The 25,852-nt window shown below is 39.4% G+C and overlaps 1 protein-coding gene across 1 annotated transcript in view; it reads left to right on the top strand.

Annotated features, from left to right (window-relative positions):
- The window catches only part of fam222aa (family with sequence similarity 222 member Aa), a 215,570-nt gene extending 190,949 nt beyond the window's left edge, over positions 1 to 24,621 (top strand). Inside the window, exon 7 of the mRNA XM_072247685.1 lies at positions 19,197 to 24,621. Coding sequence (XP_072103786.1) covers positions 19,197 to 20,461 — 1,265 coding nt within the window. The 3' untranslated portion in view covers positions 20,462 to 24,621. The remainder of the gene's footprint in view (positions 1 to 19,196) is intronic.
- Positions 24,622 to 25,852: the final 1,231 nt, after the last annotated feature.

Below are 25,852 nucleotides of genomic sequence, written 5' to 3'. Positions count from 1 at the left end.
GTGGGAACAGCTTCTTTCCATCTGTGATAAGACTGCTGAATGGAACCTGACCCGGATCTGGACCATACTCTACAAATATTCGGACCTGCCTCTCGGTTTTTTTGCACTACCTTACTTTCCATTTTTCTATTTTCTATATATGATTTTTAATTTAAATTTTTAATATTTGCTATCGATTTGTAATCCAGGGAGCGGGAAGCGCAGAATCAAATATCACTGTGATGATTGTACGTTCTAATTTCAATTGTTTGGCGACAATAAAGTATAAAGTATCTGCCATGATGGGATGGCAGAACAAAATCAATGGGCCAAATGGCCCAATTCTGCTCCTGTGTCTTGGATTGTAGATGAATTTTCAGATGTGGGTTTACAGTTTGTTTTATAACTTCAAAACATTAAACTAATCCAAAGGAAGATACGAGTCTGAAATGTGAGGCTAAGTTTGTGTTTACTTTAAGCAAGGCACGCACATATTGCATGGTAGCATGTTGACGTATGCAAATCTCCTATTTTTATATAAGGAATTATATGAACAACAAAAAATGCTTAATCAATCTATATATTTACAAGATTACTCAAATATTACTGAAATATTTAATACACACGGTTTGCCTGATGACAGGTCTTGGCCCGAAGTATCAACTGTTTATTCCTTTCTATAGATGCTGCCTGACCTGCTGAGTTCCTACAGCATCTTGTGTGTGTTGCTCTTAGTGATACATGGTGATTTTCTTTTAAAAAATGGCCAGAAAGAGTGAGCTGCCTTTAACTTTACGATAATCCTTAAGGTTGGTGAATTTGTCCTTAATGGAAGTTAATTGATTGTCAGGAATAGTGTTGGCAATATTGGTCATTGGAAGGTCAGGTTTTGTAATCTTATTTGAAATGCGCTACACTATATAAATGTATAGTGTGGGGATTAATATCACACAAGTACATCTTGGCCACCAATCTATGCTCAAGAATCAATACAGCTGAGTGTGGTATGGTTTCAAGACCAATCGGGCTAGTTTTGTTTTATCAAAAAACCACAACAGGTTAAAATATTCTTGCCCATCACGTTACTTTCTCCCATTGAATTGTACAACCGCAGATTAAATTCAATGTAATTCCCCAACAGTAAGGTCTACAGATTCTCGTTATTGCAGTAGTGAATTGCTTCTACCAAAGTTTCAGCAGTTAATCTGAACTTTGATAAAGATGCTTTTGGTAAAGACGTGAAGTTGTTTGACCTTTTACAAGTTGTGCTGATGCATAATTTACAGTTGATTGCTGTTTAAATACATTTCTTTTTCAGCTACATGACCAACATTTATCACAGGGCAGTTGTAATTCCTGTGTGGAGGTGTTCAGGCAGCTTCCTGTGTGAACATAAGGCAATGGACTTTGAGGGTGATAGGGACTGAGTCAATCATTATCAATGTAGGAATGGTGTTTTAGATTCGTAGATTTACACTGCATCGAATCAGGACCCTTGGCCCAGCTCCATGCCAACCATATCAAGTCATTGAGATCATACCTGGAGTATTGTGCGCAGCTGTGGTCACCTAGATACAGGAGGGATGTCATTAAACTGGAAAGATTGCAGGAAATAGCATGAGGAGTTAACCAGGTCTAGAAGATTTGTAGTAAAGAGAGGCTGGAGAAGCTGGGATGTCTTTACACTGGGGCATAAAAGGCTGATTGGTGACATCTCAGAGGTGTATAAAATCATAGGGGCTCAGATAAGGAGGATGGTCACAGTTGTTTGCCCAGGGTAGAAAAGTTTAAAACTTGCTGGATATAGATTTAAATTGAGAGAGAAAGATTTAAAATGGATCTGAGGGACATTTTCCACCTCAAAGGTGGTGCGAGTATGCTAGAGAAAGCTGTGGATACAGGTGCAATTGCAATATTTTTTTAGTTAAGTGGGTATATAGGTTTAAAAAAAGGTTGAGGGATGTGTGCCAAAAACAGACAAGCTCAGACAGACATTTTGGTGGGGATGGATGAGTTAGGTTGAAGTGCTGCATAACTTTGACACTAGCTTTAGACTCCTATACCCTGTGAAACAGACTGTAACAATGCCCCACATAATTATGTAAGCCTCTATAATGTCACCCTTAAGCCTCCTTCACTCCAGGAAAAACAATCCCAGCGTATACAACCTCTTTTTGTAAGTCAAGCACTCCAGTTCAATCAACATTCCTGCACAGTCTGGCCTAGTTACATCCTTTCTATGCCATTGTGATGAGAAGTTATGCACAATAACTGATCTCCAGTTGAGCTGCTTGTCAATGGGGATGTGATGCCCAGGAAATTGATGGTGGGAGACCAAGGCATGGTGACTTTTTGTGAGATGGCTTCAAACGATTTATTACCAATTGTTGACAATTCTTTTTAGCATGAATATCACTCACTATTTATCAGCCCATGTTTGGATGTTGTCTAAGTCTTGCTATTTGCAGGCCTAGAAGATAGAACAGAGAACAATACAGCACAGAACAAGCCCTTTGGCTCACAGTGTATATACCAAATGAAATGGTGAATTAAGCTAACTCTCCTCTGCTTGTACATGATCCATGTTCCTCATTCCCTGTAGAATCAAGTGTCTATGTATAAACACCACTAGCATAACTGCTTCTACCACCACACCTGTTAGCTCTTTCCAGCCACCTCACACTATCTGTGTAGTTTTTTTTAAAAAAAGACACCCCTTCTTCACTTAAGTGCTTCTTTTCTGGTATTTGCCATTTCTACCCTGGGGGAAAAAGATTCTGACTTGCTACCTCTTCATTCTATTGTTTTTTTTAATCCTGAATTCCCCGCCATCTCAATTGAGGGAACAGAGTGAAAGAATTGATTAATGTAGTCTGTAAATGCTCACTGAAATAACAGCCAATTTCCTAGGTTGCTTCATTGATCCTTTTAACTTCAATAAAATTCAAATACATCTGAATCTCTGGCCGCTGAGTTGTTCTTCTGAGCAGCTGTCTTTAGTTTTTTCAGTAAATGATTGTGATGTAGATAGTTCTTTGAACCCAAGTAATATTAAATGATAAGACCATAAGACGTAGGCCATTCAGCCCATCGAAACTGCACCAATTAATCACAGCTGATTTATTTTACCTCTCAACCCCTTCCCGTTGCCTTCTCCATATGAACTTGGATGCCCTTTGCTCTTTAAGTACCTGTCTCCCTCCAGATTACATATAACCAATGACTTCTACAAGTCTATGTTCTCTGCACTCCTTCACTTTTGTCCTTGTGTTCATTCATCTCCCACCCTGCCACTGGGATTGGGACATTACCTCAACTCTGGATTTCTTCACATTTTTCTCTCTCTCCTCTTTAATACCCACCCCACAGATGAAGATTCTGTTCATCTGTCCTCGTATCTGTTTTAGTTCAACCAAATTTTTAGGGCCGCATGGGAGAATAGTGGTCAGTAATGGTAACTGAATAAACAAAAGTGATAAAGTTCAGATTTTTGGCATCTTTTTGTGCACTTCACCTATTCTTACAGTTCATTTTTGTCAAAGAATAGAACTCTATTGTTAAAGATTGACTGACAGTCACAGCTTCTTGCAGTACAAATGAATCTTGTATTCTCTTGAACTGGTGCTAGGTGCCCTCTGAGCAATCTAGTAGTAGCTAGTTCCATTCCTTCACAGGCAGAAGTTTGAATGCCACAGTTGAATCTATGTCAACCACAAACCCAACAATGCATTGTACTCTAATCATTCATGTTTTATGTTTTTTTACTTGTCACTTTTAATTCTCCTTGTATTCGCCTCAAGTCTATAATTCTTTGATTCTTAACCCTTCCATCAAAGTTCAAAGTAAATTTATTATCTACCTTGAGATTCATTTTCTTGCAAGCATTTACAGGAAAACAACAAAATACAATAGAACCAATGATAAAATGATACAGAACAAAGACTGACAACCAACCAACAACAATAATGAGAACAGTTTATTTTCATCGCGTTTCATCAAGACTTCCCAGCCTTTTCTATGAAGGGTTTTATTGAAAGCTTTAGTAAAGTCCATGTTTGCCAAATCCATAGTCATACCCTTATCAATCTTCGTCATCTGCTCAAGGAATTCAGTCAAGTTTGTAAGACAAGACCTTCCCAGCACAAAGCCATGCTGACTCTCCTTAGTAAATCTATGCTTTTCTAGGTGCTAGTAGGTCTTCCCTCTACTTTTTTTCAGTAATTTCCATACCACTGATTGTAAAGCCTATAATTTCCCATTTTATCCTGGTTGCTTTTCTCAACAGAGGAACAACATTGGTTATTATCCAGTCCTCTGGGACCTTTCCTGTAGTTAATGTTGAAACAAAGATCTTTGTCAAGGCCTCCCAATCTCCTCTCTTGCATCTCTCAATAACTAGGTTAGATTCCATCAGACCCTGGGGACTTATCTACCTTGATAGTCTTCAAGAGTTCAAACACCTCTTTCTCAATATCAACATTTCCCTTCTCTCTCTAATCAGCCCAAGCTCCCCACTGGCAATCCTTTCCTGGTTTACACGTCAACAAAATATTTTAAAGTTATTGTTTGTTTTCTGCCAGTATTTTATATGCACACCCTTTGCTTTTCATATTACCTTTATTACTTTCCCTCTGAGCTTTCTGCAGTCTAGTCTGTTTCTCACTTGTATTAATTACCTGGCATCTGTTTGATGCTTTTATTGTGTGCTGTTTACTTCCTTTCTTTGTGGTTTACCCATGGAACTCTGGCTTTGATTTCCCTCACCACCTTCGTGGGAATATACCTAGACCAGCTGAAATATCTTCACCTTAAAACTAACACGGTTATTCGTTCCACCTGCCATAGTATTCACATTGCATTAAAAGATGCCTTCCTACAGTTATTTATTTTCACCTTTGATTTGTCCGTAGCCTTTTTAACTATTCTAAGCTTATTGCTGTTTCTCAGATGTTGCTCCAGAACCAAGCAGCCAATGCTGCCTCTCTCACTGGGCCAGAAACTGATCAGCAAAGTTCTTTTAAAAACATTTCAGATGCTCCTTCCTCTCATTCTTATTGTTAAATCTATTAGAGACTCCATTCATATAGTCAAAGTCACCTATCATCACTATTTTCTAGCTTTTTCATATTCCTTTCATTTCTCTGCAGGGTTATTCCTCAACATGATTCCCACTACTTGGCAATCTATAGAATACTTCGACTTAATTACATCTCTGTAGTTTTTAAACTCTAAACAATCTTTGATTTTTCCAAGGCATTGTGTCTCCTCAGCAGTGCAGTGTTTTCTTTGGTCAGTACTCTGTTACCCCATTCCTCATTTCCATGCATTTTGTCAATAGCATATACCTAGTAATATTTACAATTTGTTCTGCCTTTTTACAGCCACCTCTATTACTACCAGAATGTCTTAATCCCATGTTATTTACAACATCTACAATTTTGCATATATACACATGCAATGTAACCTATCTTAAAACTACTTCCAGTTTCTCTGCACCATTACATGTGTAAAACTTGTTCCCATGCTGTATACAGTGGCATGCTAAAGTTTGGGCACCCCTGGTCAAAATTTCTGTTACTGTGAATAGCTAAGCGAGTAAAAGATGAACTGATTTCCAAAAGGCATAAAGTTAAAGATGACACATTTCTTTAATATTTTAAGCAAGAAGACTTTTTTCTCCCCCCCCATCTTCTGCAGTTTCAAAATAACAAAAAAGGAAAAGGGCCTGAAGTAAAATTTTGGGCACCCTGCATGGCAGTACTTAGTAACACCCCCTTTGGCAAGTATCACAGCTTGTAAATGCTTTTTGTAGCCAGCTAAGAGTCTTTCAATTCTTGTCTGGGGGATTTTCACCCATACTTCCTTGCAAAAGGCTTCTAGTTCTGTGAAACTCTTGGGCCATTTTGCATGCACTGCTCTTTTGAGGTCTATCCACAGATTCTCAATGATATTTAAGTCAGGGGACTGTGAGGGTCATGGCAAAACCTTCAGCTTGTGCCTCTTGAGGTAGCCCATTGTGGATCTTGAGGTGTGCTTAGGTTCATTATCCTGTTGTAGAAGCCATCCTCTTTTCATCTTCGGCTTTTTTACAGGTGGTGTGATGTTTGCTTCCAGAATTTGCTGGTTTTTAATTTAATTCATTCTTCCCTCTACCAGTAAATGTTCCCCGTGCCACTAGCTGCAACGCAAGCCCAAAGCATGATCAATCCACCCCCATGCTTAACAGTTGGAGAGGGCTTCTTTTCATGAAATTCTGCACCCTTTTTTCTCCAAACATACCTTTGCTAATTGCGACCAAAAAATTCAATTCAAAAAGTTCAAAGGAACATCTAAACAAGCCTGATGCATTTTGGAAACAAGTCCTGTGAACTGATGAAGTTAAAATAGAACTTTTTGAAGGTCTGTTAGACTGATAAATAATTTATTGATCCCAAAGGAAATTGCAGTGTCACAGTAGGATAAATTCCTTAGGAAGAGCTTCTTCCCTTAAATATTGGTTAAAGAACAAGATACTTGCAAATATTTCCCAAATTACCCTTCTACTCATCTTTATCTGTTTTGCAGTAGCCCATTCTTCCCAATTGAAAGGCTTATCATATGTGTGTTTGATGGCTCTGGGCCTGTACTCACTGGAATTCAGAAGAATGAGAGAGGATCTCATTGAAATCTATCAAATGTTGAATGGCCTTGATAGAATGGATGTGGAGAGGATGTTTCCTATGGTGGAAAGTCTAGGTCCGGAGGGCACAGCCTCAGAATAGAGGGACGTCCATTTAGAATGGAGAGGAAGAGGAGTTTCTTTAGCCAGGGTGGCGTATCTGTGGGATTTGTTGCCACGGGCATCTGTGGAGGCCAAGTCACCGGGTATATTTAAGACGGGTTTATAAATTCATGATTAGTCAGGGCATGAAGAGATATGGGGAGAAAGCAGAAGAATACGGCTGAGAGGGAAAATCGATCAGCCAAGGTGAAATGGCAGAGCAGACCTGATGATCCAAATGGTCTAATTCTGCTCCTATACGGTCAGAGCACAGAATATTGATTACATGGGTGAAAGGTATGTCCCTGTCAAATTGTTAAATCAGGAAGATAAATGGACACTGAACCCATGAACATGCCTCACTACTTTTTTTTTCTGTTTTTGCACTATTTATTTGAATTTATCTATTTAATATACATACTGTAATTCAGTTTTTTCTATATTATCTATTGCATTGTACTGCTGCAAAGTTAACAAGTTTCACGACATGCACCAGTGATATTAAACCTGATTCTGATTCTGAAGAGCATGATTTAAATATTTCTGTTAAATTATCTATACTAAAGAAACCTTTTAAATTCCCTAATCTGCAATTAAGCCATATGCTTTTTAAAATTGCACATCTTTAAACTATTCTGCATTTGAAATTGTTTGGTGATGTTGCTGAAACAAAGAGAAAATTAGTGGAATATTTTTGGTTGCAAATAATTCTGTGATTATTGCCTGAGCTTGACTTAGGGCCTGATCTTCCATGGTCATGGGGTTTAATTTCCTGTTAGTTTTAAGCATCCAATTTGCTCTGGATGTGTGTATGTTGGAAAATATATTCACTTTTTGCAGTTAATGACCCTTAGAATACTTGGAATAAACCCAGAATGAGAAAGTAATGAATTCAACAAATGTATTTTACAGCATTTTTACCATAAAGCAGATATGCAAGCGGCAGTTATTTGGGATTTTCCATTTAGTTTATTTTGCCAGCATGTCCGCTTGACGGACTAGTTATTGTAGCACCACTTTAATTTTATTTTTGAGGTGCATTTTGCTCATGTGTAAAATTCCATCAAACTGACATTCCTTTGTTTCATTGAGACTCTTATTGATTTATTGTTTGAGTTAAGAACATGTTTCTCATTGAGGAATAGTCTAGAAGCAATGTTAAGCATCCGTGAAATTGCCCTGATATTCTGTCTCCAACAGGGTTACAGGAAACCTCCACACTTGAATCAGATGACGTTACTATTCTCCATATCACATTCAATCCTGTCTACTGTTATTTTTAGCTGTGTTCTCATTCTCCTCTGACCACAAATCATTTGATAATAAAGGCAACAAACTACATTCTCTCAGATCTCTAGCAGTGGTACTTTATTGTTAATTTGTTCCTGAAATATACAGTGTTCAACAAAACATATACATATACAACCCAGAGATTCATTCTCTTGTGGGCATACTCAATAAATCCATAATAGAATAATAAACATAATAGAATCAATGAAAAACCACACCAATTTGGATATTAACCAGTGTGCAAAAGACAACAATCTGTGCAAATATATAAAGAAAGAAATAATAATAATATATAAATAAGCAATCAATATCGAGAACATGAGATAAAATGTTCTTGAAGTGAGTCCACAAGTTGTGGAACATTTCAGTGATGGGATGAGTGAAGTTATGCCCCAGTTGAGGAGAGAGATAAATACTGCATATTATAATCAAATTAATGACTGTTATATGAGTTCATGGCTGGACTTGGAATGAATTATGGCCACCACAGCTAGAGACTGTAGGTAATAGTTGCACATGAAATCATATATTTATTTGGTTGAGAGCCTGATAGTTGAACCTGGTGGTGTGGGTCTGGAGGCTCCTGTACTCCCTTCCCGGTGGCAGCAGCAAGGAGAGCGTGTGTCCTGGATGTTGGGGTCCTCGATGATGAATGCTGCTTTCCTGCAACAACACTTCAAGCAGATGTGCCCAATGGTGGGGAAGGCTTTACCCACAATGGACTGGACCATATCCACTACTTTTTGTAGGATTTTCCATTCAAGGGCATTGGTGTTTCCATATCAGGCTGCGATGCAGCCAGTCAATATACTCTCCACTACAAACCTTTGGAAATTTGGCAAAGTTTTAGGTGTCATGTTGAATTGGTTAACTGATCTCTCCTTTCCCCACCCCCACCGCCAGCAGATGCCCTATCAGTTAATCCAATGATATGTTTCAAGCTTTGGTGGCCATAATTCATTCCAAGTCCAGCCATGAATTGATGTGATCGTCATTAATTTGATTATAATATACAGTATATATCTCCATACTCAACTGGGGAATACTTAACAATTACGTTATATTTTCCAAAGGTACTGTTGGACATGTTGCACATTGTTCAGACAAACTTATTTTTATGAAAATGTTTATTTTTACATGGTTTCTTATTGTGTAACATCCCTCAGGGAGAAGGATTTTCTATGGTAATACAAAGTTTAAAGGAGATTTTAGGTGAACATCTTAAGCACATGAGTAAATTCTGTGAACAAGATATTCCTTTTACTCTTTCTTCATGAGGCACTAGCTGTCTATTGGATGCTGCTTGTTGGAGGGTTGTCATTGGTATCATTTTGCTTTCTTTTTCAGGTGTGGAGCAATTATTCCCTTTGGTTGAGCTGATGATAATAACTATTACAGTTTTCATGCAGTGTGAAACCTTGTTTTTCATCCTGTGTGCCGGTTTAGTAGGTAACGAGTAAGCGGGATTGAGGAAATAAAACATATGGCATAATTAAATTTTAAAGAAACACCAAGAATCTATTTTATCACTTATTGCTGTACTTCAGTATAACAAGACTTTACCAACAAGAAATGAACATTATTGCAACAGCTACATCACATAAATGTATTTTTTACTATATTATTAACTGGTGCCCAAAAGAAACATCAGCATGCACATCCATCAGATGGTAATGAGGTTTGTTATGTAGTCATTTTTCTTTGCTATTCAGAAATCTAATTGATTTCATCAGATTTTTCAAATCAGTACTTTTTAGCTAAAGGCCAACATAATGGAGAACACATCTCAAGTACTGACGTGGTTTGCTTGTTACAAAAATGTCTGCAAAGTCCCTTCCACAGTTCTAAAGCTAGAAATCTTGAAATTAAGTAATTGAAATCCTTAATCACAGTTGACCTTCAGGTTGTTAGGGAGAGTGAAGCAGTGATAGACATGAGCTACAGGGAGGTAGTCACCCCAAGGCTGCAGGAGACAGATAAATGGGTGACCGTCGAGAGAGGGAAGAGAGAGTGTCAGATAGTGGAGAGCACCCCTGTGGCCATCCCCCTCAACAATAAGTACTCCATTTTGAAGGGTACGACCTCCCTAGAGGAAGCAACAGCGGCTGTGCCTCTGTCACTGAGTCTTGCTCTGTGGCTCAGAAGGATAAGGGACTGCAGAGGATGGCAGCAGTAATAGGGGAGTCTATGGCCAGGGGGACAGATAGGTAATTCTGTGGACCTGAAAAGGAAACAGGATGGTAGTTTGCCTCCCAAGGGCCTGGGTCCGCGATGTTTTTGAACGCGTCCACGATATCCTGAAAAGGGAGGATGAGCAGCCAGAAGTCTTTGGTACATTTTGGTACCAATGACATGGGTAGAAAAAGGCCCTGGAAAAAAAAGAATACGGGTAGTTAGGAAGGACACTGAGAAGCAGGACCTCAGGGCTAGTAATCTCAGGATTGCTGCCTGTGCCACACAACAGTGAGGGTAAGAATAGAATGAGGTGCCAAAGAATTGGAGCAGGGGATAGGGATTCAGATTTCTGGATAATTGGGACCTCTTCTGGGGCAGGCGTGACCTGAACAAAAGGGACGGGTTGCACTTGAATCCAAGGGGAACCAATATTCTTGCAATAGAAGCAGACAAAATTCAAAAGGGAGAAGAATGCAGGACTGCAGGTGTTGTATTTAAATGCACGTAGCGTTTGGAATAAGGTGCATAAACTCGTGGCACAATTACAGTTTAGTCAGTATGACATTGTGGGCATCACTGAGTCGTGGCTGAAAGAAGGCCATAGTTGGGAGCCTAATATCAAAGGATATACTTTGTTTCGAGAGGACAGGCAGGAAGGCATAGGTAGTGGTGTGACTCTGTTGGTAAGAGATGGAATTACACCTTTTAGAAAGAGGTGACATAGAGTCAGAGAACGTTGAATCTTTGTGGGTGGAGTTAAGAAACTGCAAGGGTTAAAAAAAAACATTATGGGAATCACATTGGCCTCCAAATAGTAGCCAAGATGTGGGGTTGAGAGTGCAAAGGGAGCTGAAAAATGCATGTAATAAGGGTAATGACACAATTGTAACAGGGACTTCAATTTGCAAGGGGACTGGGAAAATCAGGTTGGTGTTGGATCGCAAGAGAGGGAGTTTGTTGAATGCTTACAAGATTTTTTTTAGAGCGGTTTATGCTTGAGCCTACTTGGGGAAAGGCTATCTTAGATTGGGTGTTGTGTAATAACCCAGATCTTTTTAGGTAGCTTAATGTAAAGGAACCATTAGGATGCAGTGATCATAATACGTTTCAATTCGCAATGCAATTTGAGAGGGAGAAGTATAACTCACATGTATCAGTATTGCAATGGAATAAAGGGAATTACAGAGACATGAGAGAGGAGCTTGCCCAGGTGGATTGGAGGAGGATACTGGCAGGGATGATGGCAGAACAGAGATGGCTGAAGTTTCTGGGAATAGTTCACAAGATTCAGGATAGATGTGTCCCACAGAAGGAGTAGTTCTCAAATGGCAGGGCTGGGCAACCGTGGCTGACAAGGGAAGTTAAGGACTGCACAAAAGCCAAGGAAAGGGCATATAAAGTAGCAAAGGTGAGTGGGAAGTTGGATGATTGTTGGATTTTAAAAGCTTCCAAAAAGGCAACTAATAAAGCTATAAGAAGGGAAAAGATGAAATATGAAAGCAAACTAGCCAATAATATACAGCAGGACACTAGAAGTTTTTTCAGTTGTACAGAGTAAAGGGGAGATGAGAGTTGATATTGGACCAATGGAAAATGATGCTGGTGAGGTAGTAATAGGGGACAAAGAAATGCGGATGAATTTAATGGGTACATATGTCTTCACTGCGGAAGACACTGGCAGTGTGCCAGAGGTCCGTGAGTCAGTGAGCAGGAATGAGTGCCATTGCTATTACAAAGAAAAAAGTGCTAGACACACTCAAAGGTCTTAAGGTAAATAAGTCGCCTGGACCAGATGGTCTACATTCCAGAGTCCTGAAGGAGGTTGCTGAAGAGATAACTGATGCACTGATCATGATCTTTCAAGAGTCACTTGATTCTGGCATGGTCCTGGAGGGCAGGAAGATTGCAGATGTCACTCCACTCTAAGAAGAGAGGAAGGCAAAAGAAAGGAAATTATAGACCTGTTAGCCTACCCTCAGTGGCCGGGAAAGTGTTGGAGTTTATTATGAAGAATGAGGTTTTGGGGTACTTGGAGACTAATGATAAAATGAGTCAAAGTCATCATGGTTTCTATAAAGGGAAATCTTGCCTGACAAATCAGTTAGAGTTCTTCAAGGAAGTAACAAGCAGGGTGGACAAAGGAGAGGCAATGGATGTCATTTACTTGGATTTTCAGAAGGCACTTAATAAGGTGCCACACATGAGGTAGCTCAACAAGATAAAGTCCTATAGTGTTATAGGAAAGATACTGGCATGGATTGAGGAATGGTTGACAGGCAGGAGGCAGTGAGTGAGAATAAAGGGGGCCTTTCCTGGTTGGCTGTCAGTGACTAGTGGTGTTCCTCAGGGGTCAGTATCGGGACTGCTACTTTTCACATTGTTAGTCAATGATTTGGATAATGGAATTCATGGCTTTGTGGCAAAGTTTGCAAATGATACAAAGATAGGTGGAGGGGTAGGTAGTGCTGAGGAAGCAATGTTATTGCAGCAGGACTTAAGTAAAATTGGGAAAAATGGGCGAAAAATGGCAGATGGAATACAGTGTCGGGAAATGTATGAGAGTGCATTTTGGTACAAGGAACAATAGTGCAGAGTATCATCTAAATGGGGGGGAAGTTCAAACATCAGAGGTGCAGAGGGACTTGGAAATCCTCATGCAAGGCTCCCAGAAGGTTAATTTACAGGTTGAGTCTGTGATAAAGAAGGCAAATGCAATGTTGGCATTTATTTCAGGGGGAATGGAATGTAAACGAAGAGAAATGATGGTGAGGCTTTATAAGACACTAATCAGGCCGCCCTTAGAGTATTGTCAACTGTTTTTGGGCCCCATATCTCAGAAAGGATGTGTTGACATTGGGGAGAGTTCAGAGGAGGTTCACAAGGATGATTCTGGGAATGAAGGGGCTAACATAGGAGCGTTTGACAGCTTTGGGCCTGTACTCACTGGAATTTAGAAGAAGGTGGTGCCATCTCATTGATGCCTACTGAATGTTGAAAGGACTAAATAGAGTGGATGTGGAGAGGATGCTTCCTCTGGTGAGCTATCCAGAACTAGAGGGCACAGCCTCAAATTTGAGGGGCAGGGCATCAAAGGATATTGTGAGAAGGCAGGCGTATGGGTTTGAGTGGGATCCGGGATTAGCCATGATGGAATGGCGGAACAGACTCGATTGGCCTAATTCTGCTCCTATGTCTTATGGTCTGATAACATTTAGTGGAAGTCGATGCCTACCCAAGAGGTAGTGCACACTGATTAAATGTGCAGAAGGTATGAATTCTGCTGCTACAAATGTTGCAGATGTCTTGTTTTTAGTGGTTACCTCTGCCAGGAATAGAACAAAGATTATGATATGTACATTTTATGATATTCACTTAGGCACAGGTTTCCTGGTACCGACTGTCAATTAATATTGCTAATTTGCTAAATAAGGCCTCTATACGATCAATAACCTTCAAAAATGCACTGTTTCCTGATGTAATTAGTAAAGTCTGACATTCCTCTGCAGGACTCTTGGTAATCCGACAGTTAATTTAGTCCTAGCTCTAGTTGTCCGGGGCACAAAAAAAAATCTAGCCAGGTTTGGCTCATTAATAGAACATGTAAATATGTCATAGGAGCTAGGGTTTTACCTGTCTGTACCATCGCTCCCCTCCTCTCCCCTCCCCACCCCACCCCCCCAGTCCATTAGCCCAAAGACTAAGCTGCATCGCTGCAGAAAGACAATGGAGCATTGCAGGAGCTATATATCTTTTTTTTGTCTGTATTGTATTTTATGTTGCCCGTTTATTAGGGGTAGTTAGTCACATGGGTTGAGGCATGGTAGAAGTGAAGACTTTAGTTGTGTATTCATGCTTTGTCTTTAGTTCAGTTTTAGCCCGGTTGAGTTAGAGGCAGCTGGGAATAATATCTTTTTGTTGATCGTTTAAATACATTAATGAATGCTTGGTTTAAGTACATTTAAATACGCAAAGACTGTTTATTTCATTATATCACTAGTTTTATTTTCATTAGTTTTTATCAGTACAAGATTGTTCTGTTAGTTGCTTAATAAAGGGTCAAATGTATCCTTCCACTTTGGAATTTCGTTATTGGATGGATAGCGTGTCATACAGGATCACCCCATGTGCATAGTCTCTAAGCGGTTTTAGTATGCTTTCGAGTGACCGCTGAGTTACATAGAAACATAGAAAATAGGTGCAGGAGTAGGCCATTCGGCCCTTCGAGACTGCAACGCCATTCATTATGATCATGGCTGATCATCCAACTCAGAACCCCGCCCCAGCCTTCCCACCATACCCCCTGACCCCCGTAGCCATAAGGGCCACATCTAACTCCCTCTTAAATATAGCTAATGAACTGGCCTCAACTGTTTCCTGTGGCAGAGAATTCCACAGATTCACCACTCTCTGTGTGAAGAAGTTTTTCCTAATCTCGGTCCTAAAAGGCTTCCCCTCTATCTTCAAACTGTGGCCCCTCGTTCTGGACTTCCCCAACATCGGGAATAATCTTCCTGCATCTAGCCTGTCCAATCCCTTTAGGATCTTATACGTTTCAATCAGATCCCCCCTCAATCTTCTAAATTCCAACGAGTACAAGCCCAGTTCATCCAGTCTTTCTTCATATGAAAGTCCTGCCATCCCAGGAATCAATCTGGTGAACCTTCTTTGTACTCCCTCTATGGCAAGGATGTCTTTCCTCAGATTAGGGGACCAAAACTGCACACAATACTCCAGGTGTGGTCTCACCAAGGCCTTGTACAACTGCAGTAGTACCTCCCTGCTCCTGTACTCGAATCCTCTGGCTATAAATGCCAGCATACCACTCGCCTTTTTCACCGCCTGCTGTACCTGCATGCCCACTTTCGATGACTGGTGTATAATGACACCCAGGTCTCGTATTGAAACTGAGGAACCCTCGAGCCTTCCGATGGCTTCAAGTTCTCTGCTTCTCTATCCTCGTACGTCCATGTTGACCTCTGAATTACTTTGCAATGATATCTGCTTCTCCGTGGATCGTCACCTTGTCGTGGTGGAGAAGCTTGTGTGGTCCTGTGATCCCGAGAGCAATGCCGTCTCGAGCTATGCTCCTGGTAGGGTCACCCATGGCGGTAAGGTTGAGAGTGAGGTCCCTGACAAAGAACAATCCAACCAAGACCTCAGCGGTGGAACAGGCAAATGAAGTTACTTCGAACTCAACGGCTGTGAAGCAGTTGAAGGCTGCAATAAATCCATCAGCTCCAATCGTCGTGGTTTCTGTGCCATTGGAATCGGTTGATTTGTGAAGTATTGTGTGCTTCTTGGAGTGCAACATCAAGTACACGTTAAAAAAAAAATACACGCACAGGTGTCTTCACTCTGTGAGCCACTTCTTCAGAATGAAGACCAACATCCTTGACCTCGAGGGATAGCCACGACGACAACGACTTCGCTCAGTGGTGAACGTGATGGATTTTTACAAGTGGGAGATGTAAACTAATGATATTTGCTAAAATAGGGAAGAATAAATGCAAGTTTCTGGTACATTTATCCAAAATAACAACAAGATTTGGTAACCCAAAACTGATATAGATGTTGAATCGGCAACTTTATTTTACAGAGTCACAGAGAAGTACAACACAGAATCAGGCCCTTTGGCCCATCGATTCCATGGCAAAACCATTAAAACTGCCCACTCCCATTGTCCAGCTCCGGGACCATGACTCTCCATGTCCCTACTATCCATGTACCTTCTCTTAAACGTGGAAATCGAACTCGCACGCACCACTTGTGCTGCCAGCTCATTCCACACTCTCACAACCTTCTGAGTGAAGATGTTTTGCCTCATGTTGCCCTTAAAATTTTCACCCTTCACCCTTAACCCTTAACCCGTGACCTCTGGTTGTAGTTCCACCCAACCTCGGTGAAAAAAGCCTGTTTGTATTTACCCTATCTGAACCTCTCATAATTTTGTATACCTCTATCAAATCTCCTCTCAATCTTCTGCATTCTAGGGAATAAATTCAGAACCTATTCAATCTTTGCTTGTAACTCAGGTCCACCAGATCTGGCAAAATTGTTGTAAATTTTCTCTGCACTCTTTCAACCTTGCTTACATCTTTCCTGGTGATAGGTGACCAAAACTGCACACAATACTGCAAATTAGGCATCTCAATGTCTTCCATCCCATCTCCTGTACTCATTACATTGATTTATAAAGGGCAATATGCCAAAAGCTTTCTTTACAGCTCTATCTACCTGTGACGCCACTTTCAATGAATTGTATACCTGTATTCCCAGATTTCTTTGTTCTACCACATTTTTCAGTGCCCTATCATTTGCTGTATAAGACCTACCCTGATTGGTCCTAGCAAAGCGCAAAATCTCACATTTGTCTGCATTAAATTGCATCTGCCATTTTTCCCATTGATGCAGATCCCTCTGCAAGCCATGATCGCCTTCCTCATTGTCCACTATACCCCCAGTCTTGGTGTCATCCACAAATTTGCTGATCCAATTAACCACATTATCATCTAGATCATTGATTATAGATGTCAAACAACAAAGGATCCAGCACCAATCCCTGCGACACACCACTATTCACAGGCTTCCAGTTAGAGAGAGACAACCCTCTACTACCACTCTCTAGCTTGTCCTACGAAGCTAATAACTAATCCAATTTACTACCTCACCCTGAATGCCGAGCAACTGAACCTTGACCAATCTCCCATGCGGGACCTTGTCAAATGCCTTACTTAAGTCCATGTAGGCAACATCCACTGTCTTCTCTTCATCCACTTTCCTGCTAACTTCCTCAACAAAATATCGTAAGATTGGTTAGACGTGACCTACCATACCCGAAGCCATGCTAACTATCCTAATCGGTGCATGTCTATCCAAATGTTTATATATCTGGTCCCTTAGAATACCTTACTATAAATTTTTCACAATTGATGTCGGACTCACCAGCCTGTAATTTCCTGGTTTATGTTTAGAACCTTTTTTAAACAGTAGAACAAAATTGGCTGTTCTCTAGTCCTCTGGTACCTCTCCTGTCTTTAAGGATGTTTCAAATATCTCTGCTAGGGTCCCGGCAATTTCTGCACTTGCCTCACATACAGTCTGAGGGAACACTTTGTTGGGCCCTGGGGATTCATCCTCCCTGGTTTTGCCTCAGGGTAGCAAACACAACCTCTGTAATCTGTACCAGGTCCATGAAGTTGATGTCAATTTGCCTCACTTCTATAGACTCTAAATCCATCTCCCGAATAAATACGGATGCAAAGGGTGCATTTAAGATATCCCCCATGTGTTTTGGCTCCACACATGGTTTACCATTCTGGTCTTCCAGAGGACCAATTTTGTCCCTTTGAATCCTTTTGCTTCACCTTGTCTGCTAGGGCAACTGCATGCCTTCTTTTAGCCTTCCTGATTTCTTCCTTCGTGTTCTCTTGTATTTCTTGTACTCCATAGGCACCTTTTTTGTTCCTACATGCGCTACACCTCCATTTTTTCCTCTATACTTGTCACCTTTACCTTTTATTCTGACAGGCACATACAAGCTTTGTACTCTCAAAATTTTGTTTTTTGAAGGCTTCCCACTTTCCAAGTCCCTCTCTCAGGAAAAAAAACCTGTCCCAATCCACACTTGCCAGATCATTCCTGATGCCATCAAAATTGGCCTTTCTCCAATTTAGAATCTCAACCTGCGGACCAGGCCTATCTTTTTGCATATTTACTTTGAAATTAATGGCATTGTGGTCATTGGATGCAAAGTGTGCTCTCTGGACAAACTTGTGTCACCTGCCCTGTCTCCTTCTCTCACAGCAGATCCAGTATCTCACACTCTCTCATTAGAACTTCTATGTACTGATGAAGGACACTTTCCTGAACACCTTTGACAAACTCTATCCCATATATTATACTTTAACTATATTGTAAATCTCATTTTGAGTGTCTTCATAAACAAGCTACCTGCCTCCATTGTTGACATCCAATGCATTAAAAATAATCTTTTGAAGTTTTGAAATATATTTTGTAAGGAAAATTATGTAAACAAGTCACTAGAAATCATGAATGGTCATTTTGGGAAACATGATGAAGACTTTTTTCATAATTATTTTACTTTTGACAATTTCTTAGTTCTGAAACTCTTAATTTTATCCCCTTTATCCTCTTTGTTACGTTAACTTTAGTTCAGTGTGTAATGGGGAAGTGTTTGTGGAACCAATTTATACTTTTAACAGGATAAGGATAGGATTAAAATGAAGTGTAGAGCTTGGCTAGGAGGCTGACTCAGAATCATTTCAATTTTTCATAACCATAATTTTTTAAAGCATTTTCAGCAGTAGATTAATTGATGTTTACATAAATGTTGGGGGCCAGACATAAGCAGTTTTCATTTTGTTTTACTAAATGTATATCCATTTTTCAGAACTGTAACTAAAGAAATTGAAAAATAAAAGCAGCAGTGGTAAATTTAACTCACCAATTCTGACAGTAATCTCTCATTACATAGCCTCAGTTATCTGTGTGATTTAAGATGGGAATTACCACAAGAAGTTTCAATGATTGTACTGTTTCAGTTCCATTCTTCTGTGACACCTTCCTAATAAAGTCACTACCTCAAATGTTTCTAATCAACAGGTAAAGTAAAACTTTTAATACTTTTCTCCTGTATCTTCTAAGGGCTTTTAAATCATAGACATGAAATTATTCAGGAAAATGTTGTTTACTTTGACAAATGCTTCCAGGTCTCCTCTTGTACAGTATCATTCCTGAGTTACCATCAGGGTGATTAAAGTTTCTCATCTTTCTTTGACCACTCCGTTAATAGATACTTCAGCACCATACTGTTACATCGTTGTAAGGTTTGCTGCCGATAAAGTAGCCACACATGATTTTCTTTACCTTTTCAACCCCATTTACATCAATAGGTGTGCCATAGTGGGTCACTAGCAGCACAAAGTTAAATGTGTTTTCTTTTTTCTAATTTCTGTATTGTATTTTATTTCAGGTGAGGCAGTCAGATCCACACATTCGCCACGGTATCCTAGTCCAGCTGAACTTGATGCTTATGCCCAGAAGGTGGCTAACAATCCACTAACAATCAAGATCTTTCCTACAAATATCAGGGTTCCTCAGCATAAGCACCTTAATAGGACTGTAAATGGCTATGACACTACGGGGCAACGCTACAGTCCATATCCAGTACACTCTGGAGGATATCAAGGTCTTTTAGCTATTGTGAAGGTACATAGCAAAAGTGTGGTGAAAAGTACAGATGGCAAGAGGACGCGAATGTCCCCAGCACAAGTTGGAAATGGCAACATTGGAGCCTACCCAGTGCCAAGCACTTTAGCGCAGAGTCAATCCTGTACTGGGCAATTAAGTTACCACAGTAGCCAGAAACCTTTGGAGGGACCTGTTCCACCTAATGTGACTGTTGCCACATCTGTGATTCCATTAGGAGGGCGAAGCCTGGCACTGCAGCAGTCAAATCTCCCCTCCATTCAAAGTATTATCTACCAGATCAACCAGCAGTGCCAGGCTCAGGCATCACAACAGGTTTCAGCTGCTGTTTGTCAGGGTGCTATCATTACCAATCCAAGCCCAGCCACGGCCAGCCGCAACACTGTCAATGGTTTTACCAGTATGGTCAATGGCAGCGTGGTGTATGCTGGAACAGTCGTACCTGAATGTCGTGGAGGTGCAGAGTTGGCAACTGCTTCAAGTATAACCTCCACAACGGGACCTAAAGCTGGGACCTACCCGGACGGAATGGATTACTTACTCTGGCAACAGAAACAACAGATCCGTATGTATTCGGGCAATGGTGGCGGGGGAGTAATCAGTAAATCACCGGAGGTTTGTGGTGTCCCAAGACCCTACACCTTGGCACCTACTGTTGAAAAAATTCCTTCATCTCCTTTGAACTGTGTGGGTATGCACTGTAATTTTTCTACAGGACAATATCTAGCCGCCCCATGGAACAGTGTGTTGGTGACACCAGACAGCGACTGTTATAACCCACAGGACCTCACGAATGGGCACCGTGACCTTGTCGTTCAGCCTTCGGATGGACTGGCCAGTGTCTCCAGTAGAACGCTGTGTAATACCTCTATTCTCAGTAGTAGTCTGCAGTCACTGGAGTATCTGATTAATGATATTCACCCACCCTGCATTAAAGAGCAAATGTTGGGTAAAGGATACGAAACAGTTTCAGTACCTCGATTGTTGGACCACCAAAATGCTCACATTCGACTACCGGTTTACAGATAGAAACAGAACTGTTCTTCAGAAAGCTAGTACAATGGTGTTAAATCTTTTAGAGAGGTACACAGAAATCTTCAGCCTCAATACTGTAGTTAAAGGCAAATGAAGTGGCGTGTTTAAAATGGCCCAGGTATTACACAATGCTGGAATGAGTCTGGGTTGACAAAAGCATGGAATCTGCTGGTATTAATAATGTAAGATGGCAATATAAGAAAAAAAATACAATAAAATGGGGACTAGGATTTGACATTGGACAACAGAAGGCAAGGAGCTATTGGAAATGTGCAGAAAGCTTCGCCATATGTGCTGGTGGGTCTGCATGCAGAAAAAGTTTAAATTAAAATCCTGCGCTCAATTCTGTGAACATGTGGTCCCGAGATCCTCCTCGCCATTGCTGCTTGTCACTGTCATTGTCATCTTCATCTTTGCCATGATTACTACTGCCTAAATCAGAGTGGAGAGTCGTTATTGCACTGTGTTGGAATTAAAAGTGGGGACAGTCTAAAATATTATAAAAGAAAGTATCTTGGAAAACTTGAACTTAATTCTTGTTTGATTTTTTTTAAATTTTGTGTTGGCTGCTAATAAATGTTTCTTTCCTTCTTAAATTTAGGGAAAAGTTGAAGTTCGTATGAGGGAATTGTTAGTTTTGACAGATTTTCTTACTGAAATACATGCCCACAATTGTGCTGAAGTAGCAAAGCGAGCTGTGAGAAGATGCAAGGGTTGATGCCATTGATAAACACACTCAAAAGAATACTGTACCTGGTATTGCTGTTCTTTCCATAGGATTAGAAAACCCATTAGGTGTTACAATAAGTTGTAACAGCACATTCCTACAGAAGCTGACTTGTCTATATACTGACTCTTTTTTAACCTTATAATTGAAATAAATGCCTGTTCAGCAACATGGAACACTCAGAGATTGTGGTGAATAGCAAACACTAATATCTGATAACAGTTCAAAAGTAATAGTGGGTCATGGAAGAATGGCTAGCATAGGGGGCAACCAGGCCTAGTTATTTTTCATTGTAGTCACAATTATAATGCTACTGCATTCCACAAGGTAGTATACCATCTTTCTTCATACAGTTTCTCCTCACATTTGCTGCTTCTGGACTTGCCAGCATTTTTCCTGAATTAGCCAATAATCCCTGAATGAGCAAGCTTCACAGAGATCCACAAGGCCATTGACATTTTTTTTAACGTATACTCTTCTTCCTTACTTATTTTCTCGAAGAATTAACTGACCACTGCTCAGCTGCTAACTTAAAAACAGAAAGGGAAATAGTAAGATTATGTTTTGCATTTGAACTACCAGTCTTTTGGTTTTAATATCAAATGTTCATTAATAAAAGTTATTTCTAGACAGACAGCATTCAGTTTTATAAATGAACTGCACTTTCACAATAGGTTTCTGTTTAACCAATATGTATTTGATTAGATTAATCAACTTTATTTCCTTCCAGCAGTTAAAATACTTAATAAGCTGTATCCTAGTCAAAGCTGATTCAATGTATTGACATGAATATGTATATTTTCTGCATCTCTGGTAGAAACCTTTAGCTCATGCATAATTTTTTTTCAACTGCATTGTTTAATGCCTGTGAAAATTTCTTTGACCACAAAGGTTCAGTTTTAATTTACTGTTTATGTTACAAAAATGAAATTCCTCTAATTTATCATAGCCCCACACCCCCAACCCACCCCGAACTCCAGCTACTACATTCAAAGATGTACCTACTTTTTTGTCAGCTTTTCACACTGTTACGCTGTACCCCTTTAATCTTGAAAATAGCAAACAGCTTCACATTTTTCCTCAAATTTGTTGGTGTCTCATAATTAGCCATTGGGAAAGATGAATCAGAGTGAGATAGTTGTAAGTTTATCCTTTCTTTAATCTCTTTGCCGTCACCTCATTATATAGCTCCAAGCCCTGGCGAATTTGACGCTAGGTTCCACGGTTCAGTTGTAGTATTTTGGGGTTCTGTTTAAAGAGAGGTAGAACTGAAAAGGGGTATAATCAGCACCTACAAAGCAGTTTAATATTTCTAAAAAGCATGTTTGCAGTGAGAATATTGTCCTTTCCTACTACATGAGTTGGTGTGCCTGCTGTGTATTTCTATTTTTTTAAATTTTATTTAGTGATACAGCACAGAGTCGGCCCTCCCGATCCTTCAAACCATGCTGCTCATCAACCCCCAACAAACCCAATTAACCCTAGTGTAATCACGGGACAATTTACAGTGAATAACTAACCTACCCAGTACATCTTTGGACTGTGGGAGGAAACTGGAGCACCCAGGGGAAAACCCTTGCATTCCATTAGGGAGGACATTTGATAAACAGCTAAAATATCTGTTTCGTAATTCACATCATGCATATGATTTGTTTGTCATTTATACTGATGGAGATTGGTCTTAAAAACTTTAGCGTGATGTGATTAATTTAGTCCTTGGTTTCCTGCTATTCTATAATTTTGTGCATTGTCAAAAACATTCTTGTGCCTATAAATCTTTCCTTTTTAAAATTTTGGAGTTTTGTTTAAGAAATGTTGGTAAATCTCATAATAACCTAGGCTTGAGCTAGTGCTCTACATTAACGTCTTTCTGTAAACCAATGAAATCCACCCAACATTACAATGTTGAACTTGCAGTCAGCTCCTCAAATGCAGAGTGCTTATTCGAATTCATTTCAAAGTTCAAAGGTAAATTTATTATCAAACTACGTAAAGTTACCGTACACTACCTTGAGATTCGATTTCTTGCAGGTATTTGTGTGTAGAATGATTGGACAATTCAGTAAAGAGCTCCTACAGACAATATTGCCAATGCATTCAGGAAGTTAGCAGTTTTGGAAATTCTGCTTTAAAAGCCAACTGCCATAGTTTTTTTAGATACTGCTTATTTTTATCTTGTAACTGCTTTAAATATCTCTATTGCCTCATTTACTTTTATTCTCTCTGCACACAATTGTCTTGTAACAGAAGGGGAGAAACTTAGAAACTGCAAAATATATTTATCTCAAATTGCACAATGGGAGTAATTGTTTAAAAAAAATGTGACACTAAAGATACTAATGTTTACTCAGCCTGAGTAAAACTGAAGTGTGAAGAGCATAAAAGCATATTTTGGCATTGAACCATTTGTTTTTCTACTTGATTGTTAATAGTATTCAGATACATTTGACATTTACACGAGTCAATATGAACAATGGTTGGGTTCGTCTAAGGAGTGAAAATCAAGAACTATTCGAATAGATTGATAAGATGTAGTAACAAAAGCAGTGTGAAAGTGTTTTTGTTATATTGTATGGCTCTAGGAAAGGACGGATGACTGGGTTCATTTCTCATTGCGAAGAGACTATAGATGAAATAGTCAATTATACACAGTCATTTCACCTCTGGTTGTACGTCTGGTTTCAGCAAAATTATGAGGTGAAAGTCTTGTCACTCAGTTAACTATAAGGGCCCTATATAAAATCAATTTGGAACATCATCTAATTTCTTTTTGTCCCTGACTTACAGTTCAGAGTAATCTGCATTAAATTGATTAAACATAGAACGTTACAGCACAGGGTCGGGCCCTTCTATCTATGATATCTATGCCAACTAATTCCATTTCCCTGCACAAAGTCTATTCTTGAGGACATCTGAGTGCCTCTTAAATGTTACATTCATATCTGATTCCACCATCTGTCCTTCCAGCAAGTTCCACTCTAAAACAAAACTTCACCATAAAATCTCCCTTAAACTTTCTCCCTCTTACCTTAACACTATGCCCTCTAATATTTGACATTTCCACTCCAGGGAAAACGATTCTGACTAATTACCCTATCTATTAGGTTTAGGAGAACAAGAATGAAAAGTATTCTACTAAACGATGAGTTTGGAATAATAGGTAAATTGTCTGTATCTCTCTGAGCTGGGAGATAATGATGCTGATGATGAGTATGAATGTTGAAGAACATTCCCTTTTAATGATTACAACTTCAACTCAATAGAACAAATATGCAAGTTGAGCACTAAAAATGTTTTTGCATCTTCCAAAGATCTAATACTGGAGTAAATTTCTAAGATAGTGTGTCTGGAATTTACAAGATAAATGTTTAATTTAGTTAGAGATCATACAAGTTGCAAGACATCTTTTTTCCTCAGTTATTATTGACTTGACCAAAAGTTTCATAGTAAATGTGTACGGTTTTGTCGTGCGGTTTATTTATTAGTCATATTGCATTTCTCAACATTTTAATTTTTAATTTCCTGAGTTCCAAAACAATAAAATATATAGATATTTTCTTACAAGAAATGTGGCCTGATAGCATTAGATGCCCTGGAAATGGAACAGGTGAAATGTTTTCTTAATTGTCAGTTACTTGAGATCAATTGTACATTTGTACAAGTCTGTTTTTTCAGAACGAGTACAGGGTTAATAGACAAAAGTCCTCTCTGAAAGATGGTAATCTGAAATGTAAGCACAATAAGTATTTAATAGCAAAGTATAAAGTATTATAAACTCCTTATTTACAGAAGTATTTGGACTGATGTGTTTTCAGAAACACTCATTCGTTCCCATTTTCCACATGCTGCTGTAACGTTAGGATCTTGCTTTCCATAGAGTATTTACATTGCTGAGGGAAAGAACTGCCACAGACTTCATTTATAAACTGAATACCCTATGGCACCAGAATGAGAAATTCTTCATTAGTGTTACCTCTAGAATTAGATTATTATTTTCACCATTCCACAAAGGGACGTTGGAATTGGAATCTGGACCGTTTATAATTTCTCAAATGCTTTGATAATGGTCTTCACCCAGTTAAAGAACGGGGACGAAGAACAAAACCTTTGAATATTACTCCATGACATTTATAATCTCTGCAATTCTGCTCCGCGCCCTGTGGTTATGCCATTTCTATAATGCAGATAAAAGAGCCTGAGTGATATTGATAGAGATTTCTAATATTTCCATAATCACGCAAGTGATGGATGTCGGGCTGTTTTAACTATATTGATTATAATTTACATAAATTACAAATATATTAAAACAATCATGACTTCTAATGGATATATTGTGGCACAATCAATTCCACATAAAAACATTGTTTTTAATTATCCTACACAAGAACCTCTCTGATATCCTTAAATGCTTTCCTTGCCTATTACTTTGTAGGTTACTGATGTATGTAGCACATTGCCTCTGTTATGACACTGGAATTGAGCAACATTTATAAAACAAAACCAGCCTGTAATGATGATGAACTTTAAGACTACACACCTGATCTAATTTTACACCAGATCTGGAAACACAATTCCCATTTTCAACAGGATTGTCAGCAACTAACTCTTCCCTGAAATTGTGTTCAGGTAGTGCTCCAAACTATCTGAACTGCAAGCTT

This window comes from Mobula birostris, chromosome 31, assembly GCF_030028105.1.
Source record: "Mobula birostris isolate sMobBir1 chromosome 31, sMobBir1.hap1, whole genome shotgun sequence".
Lineage (NCBI taxonomy): Eukaryota > Metazoa > Chordata > Chondrichthyes > Myliobatiformes > Myliobatidae > Mobula > Mobula birostris.
This window is presented reverse-complemented; position numbering and strand designations above follow the sequence as displayed.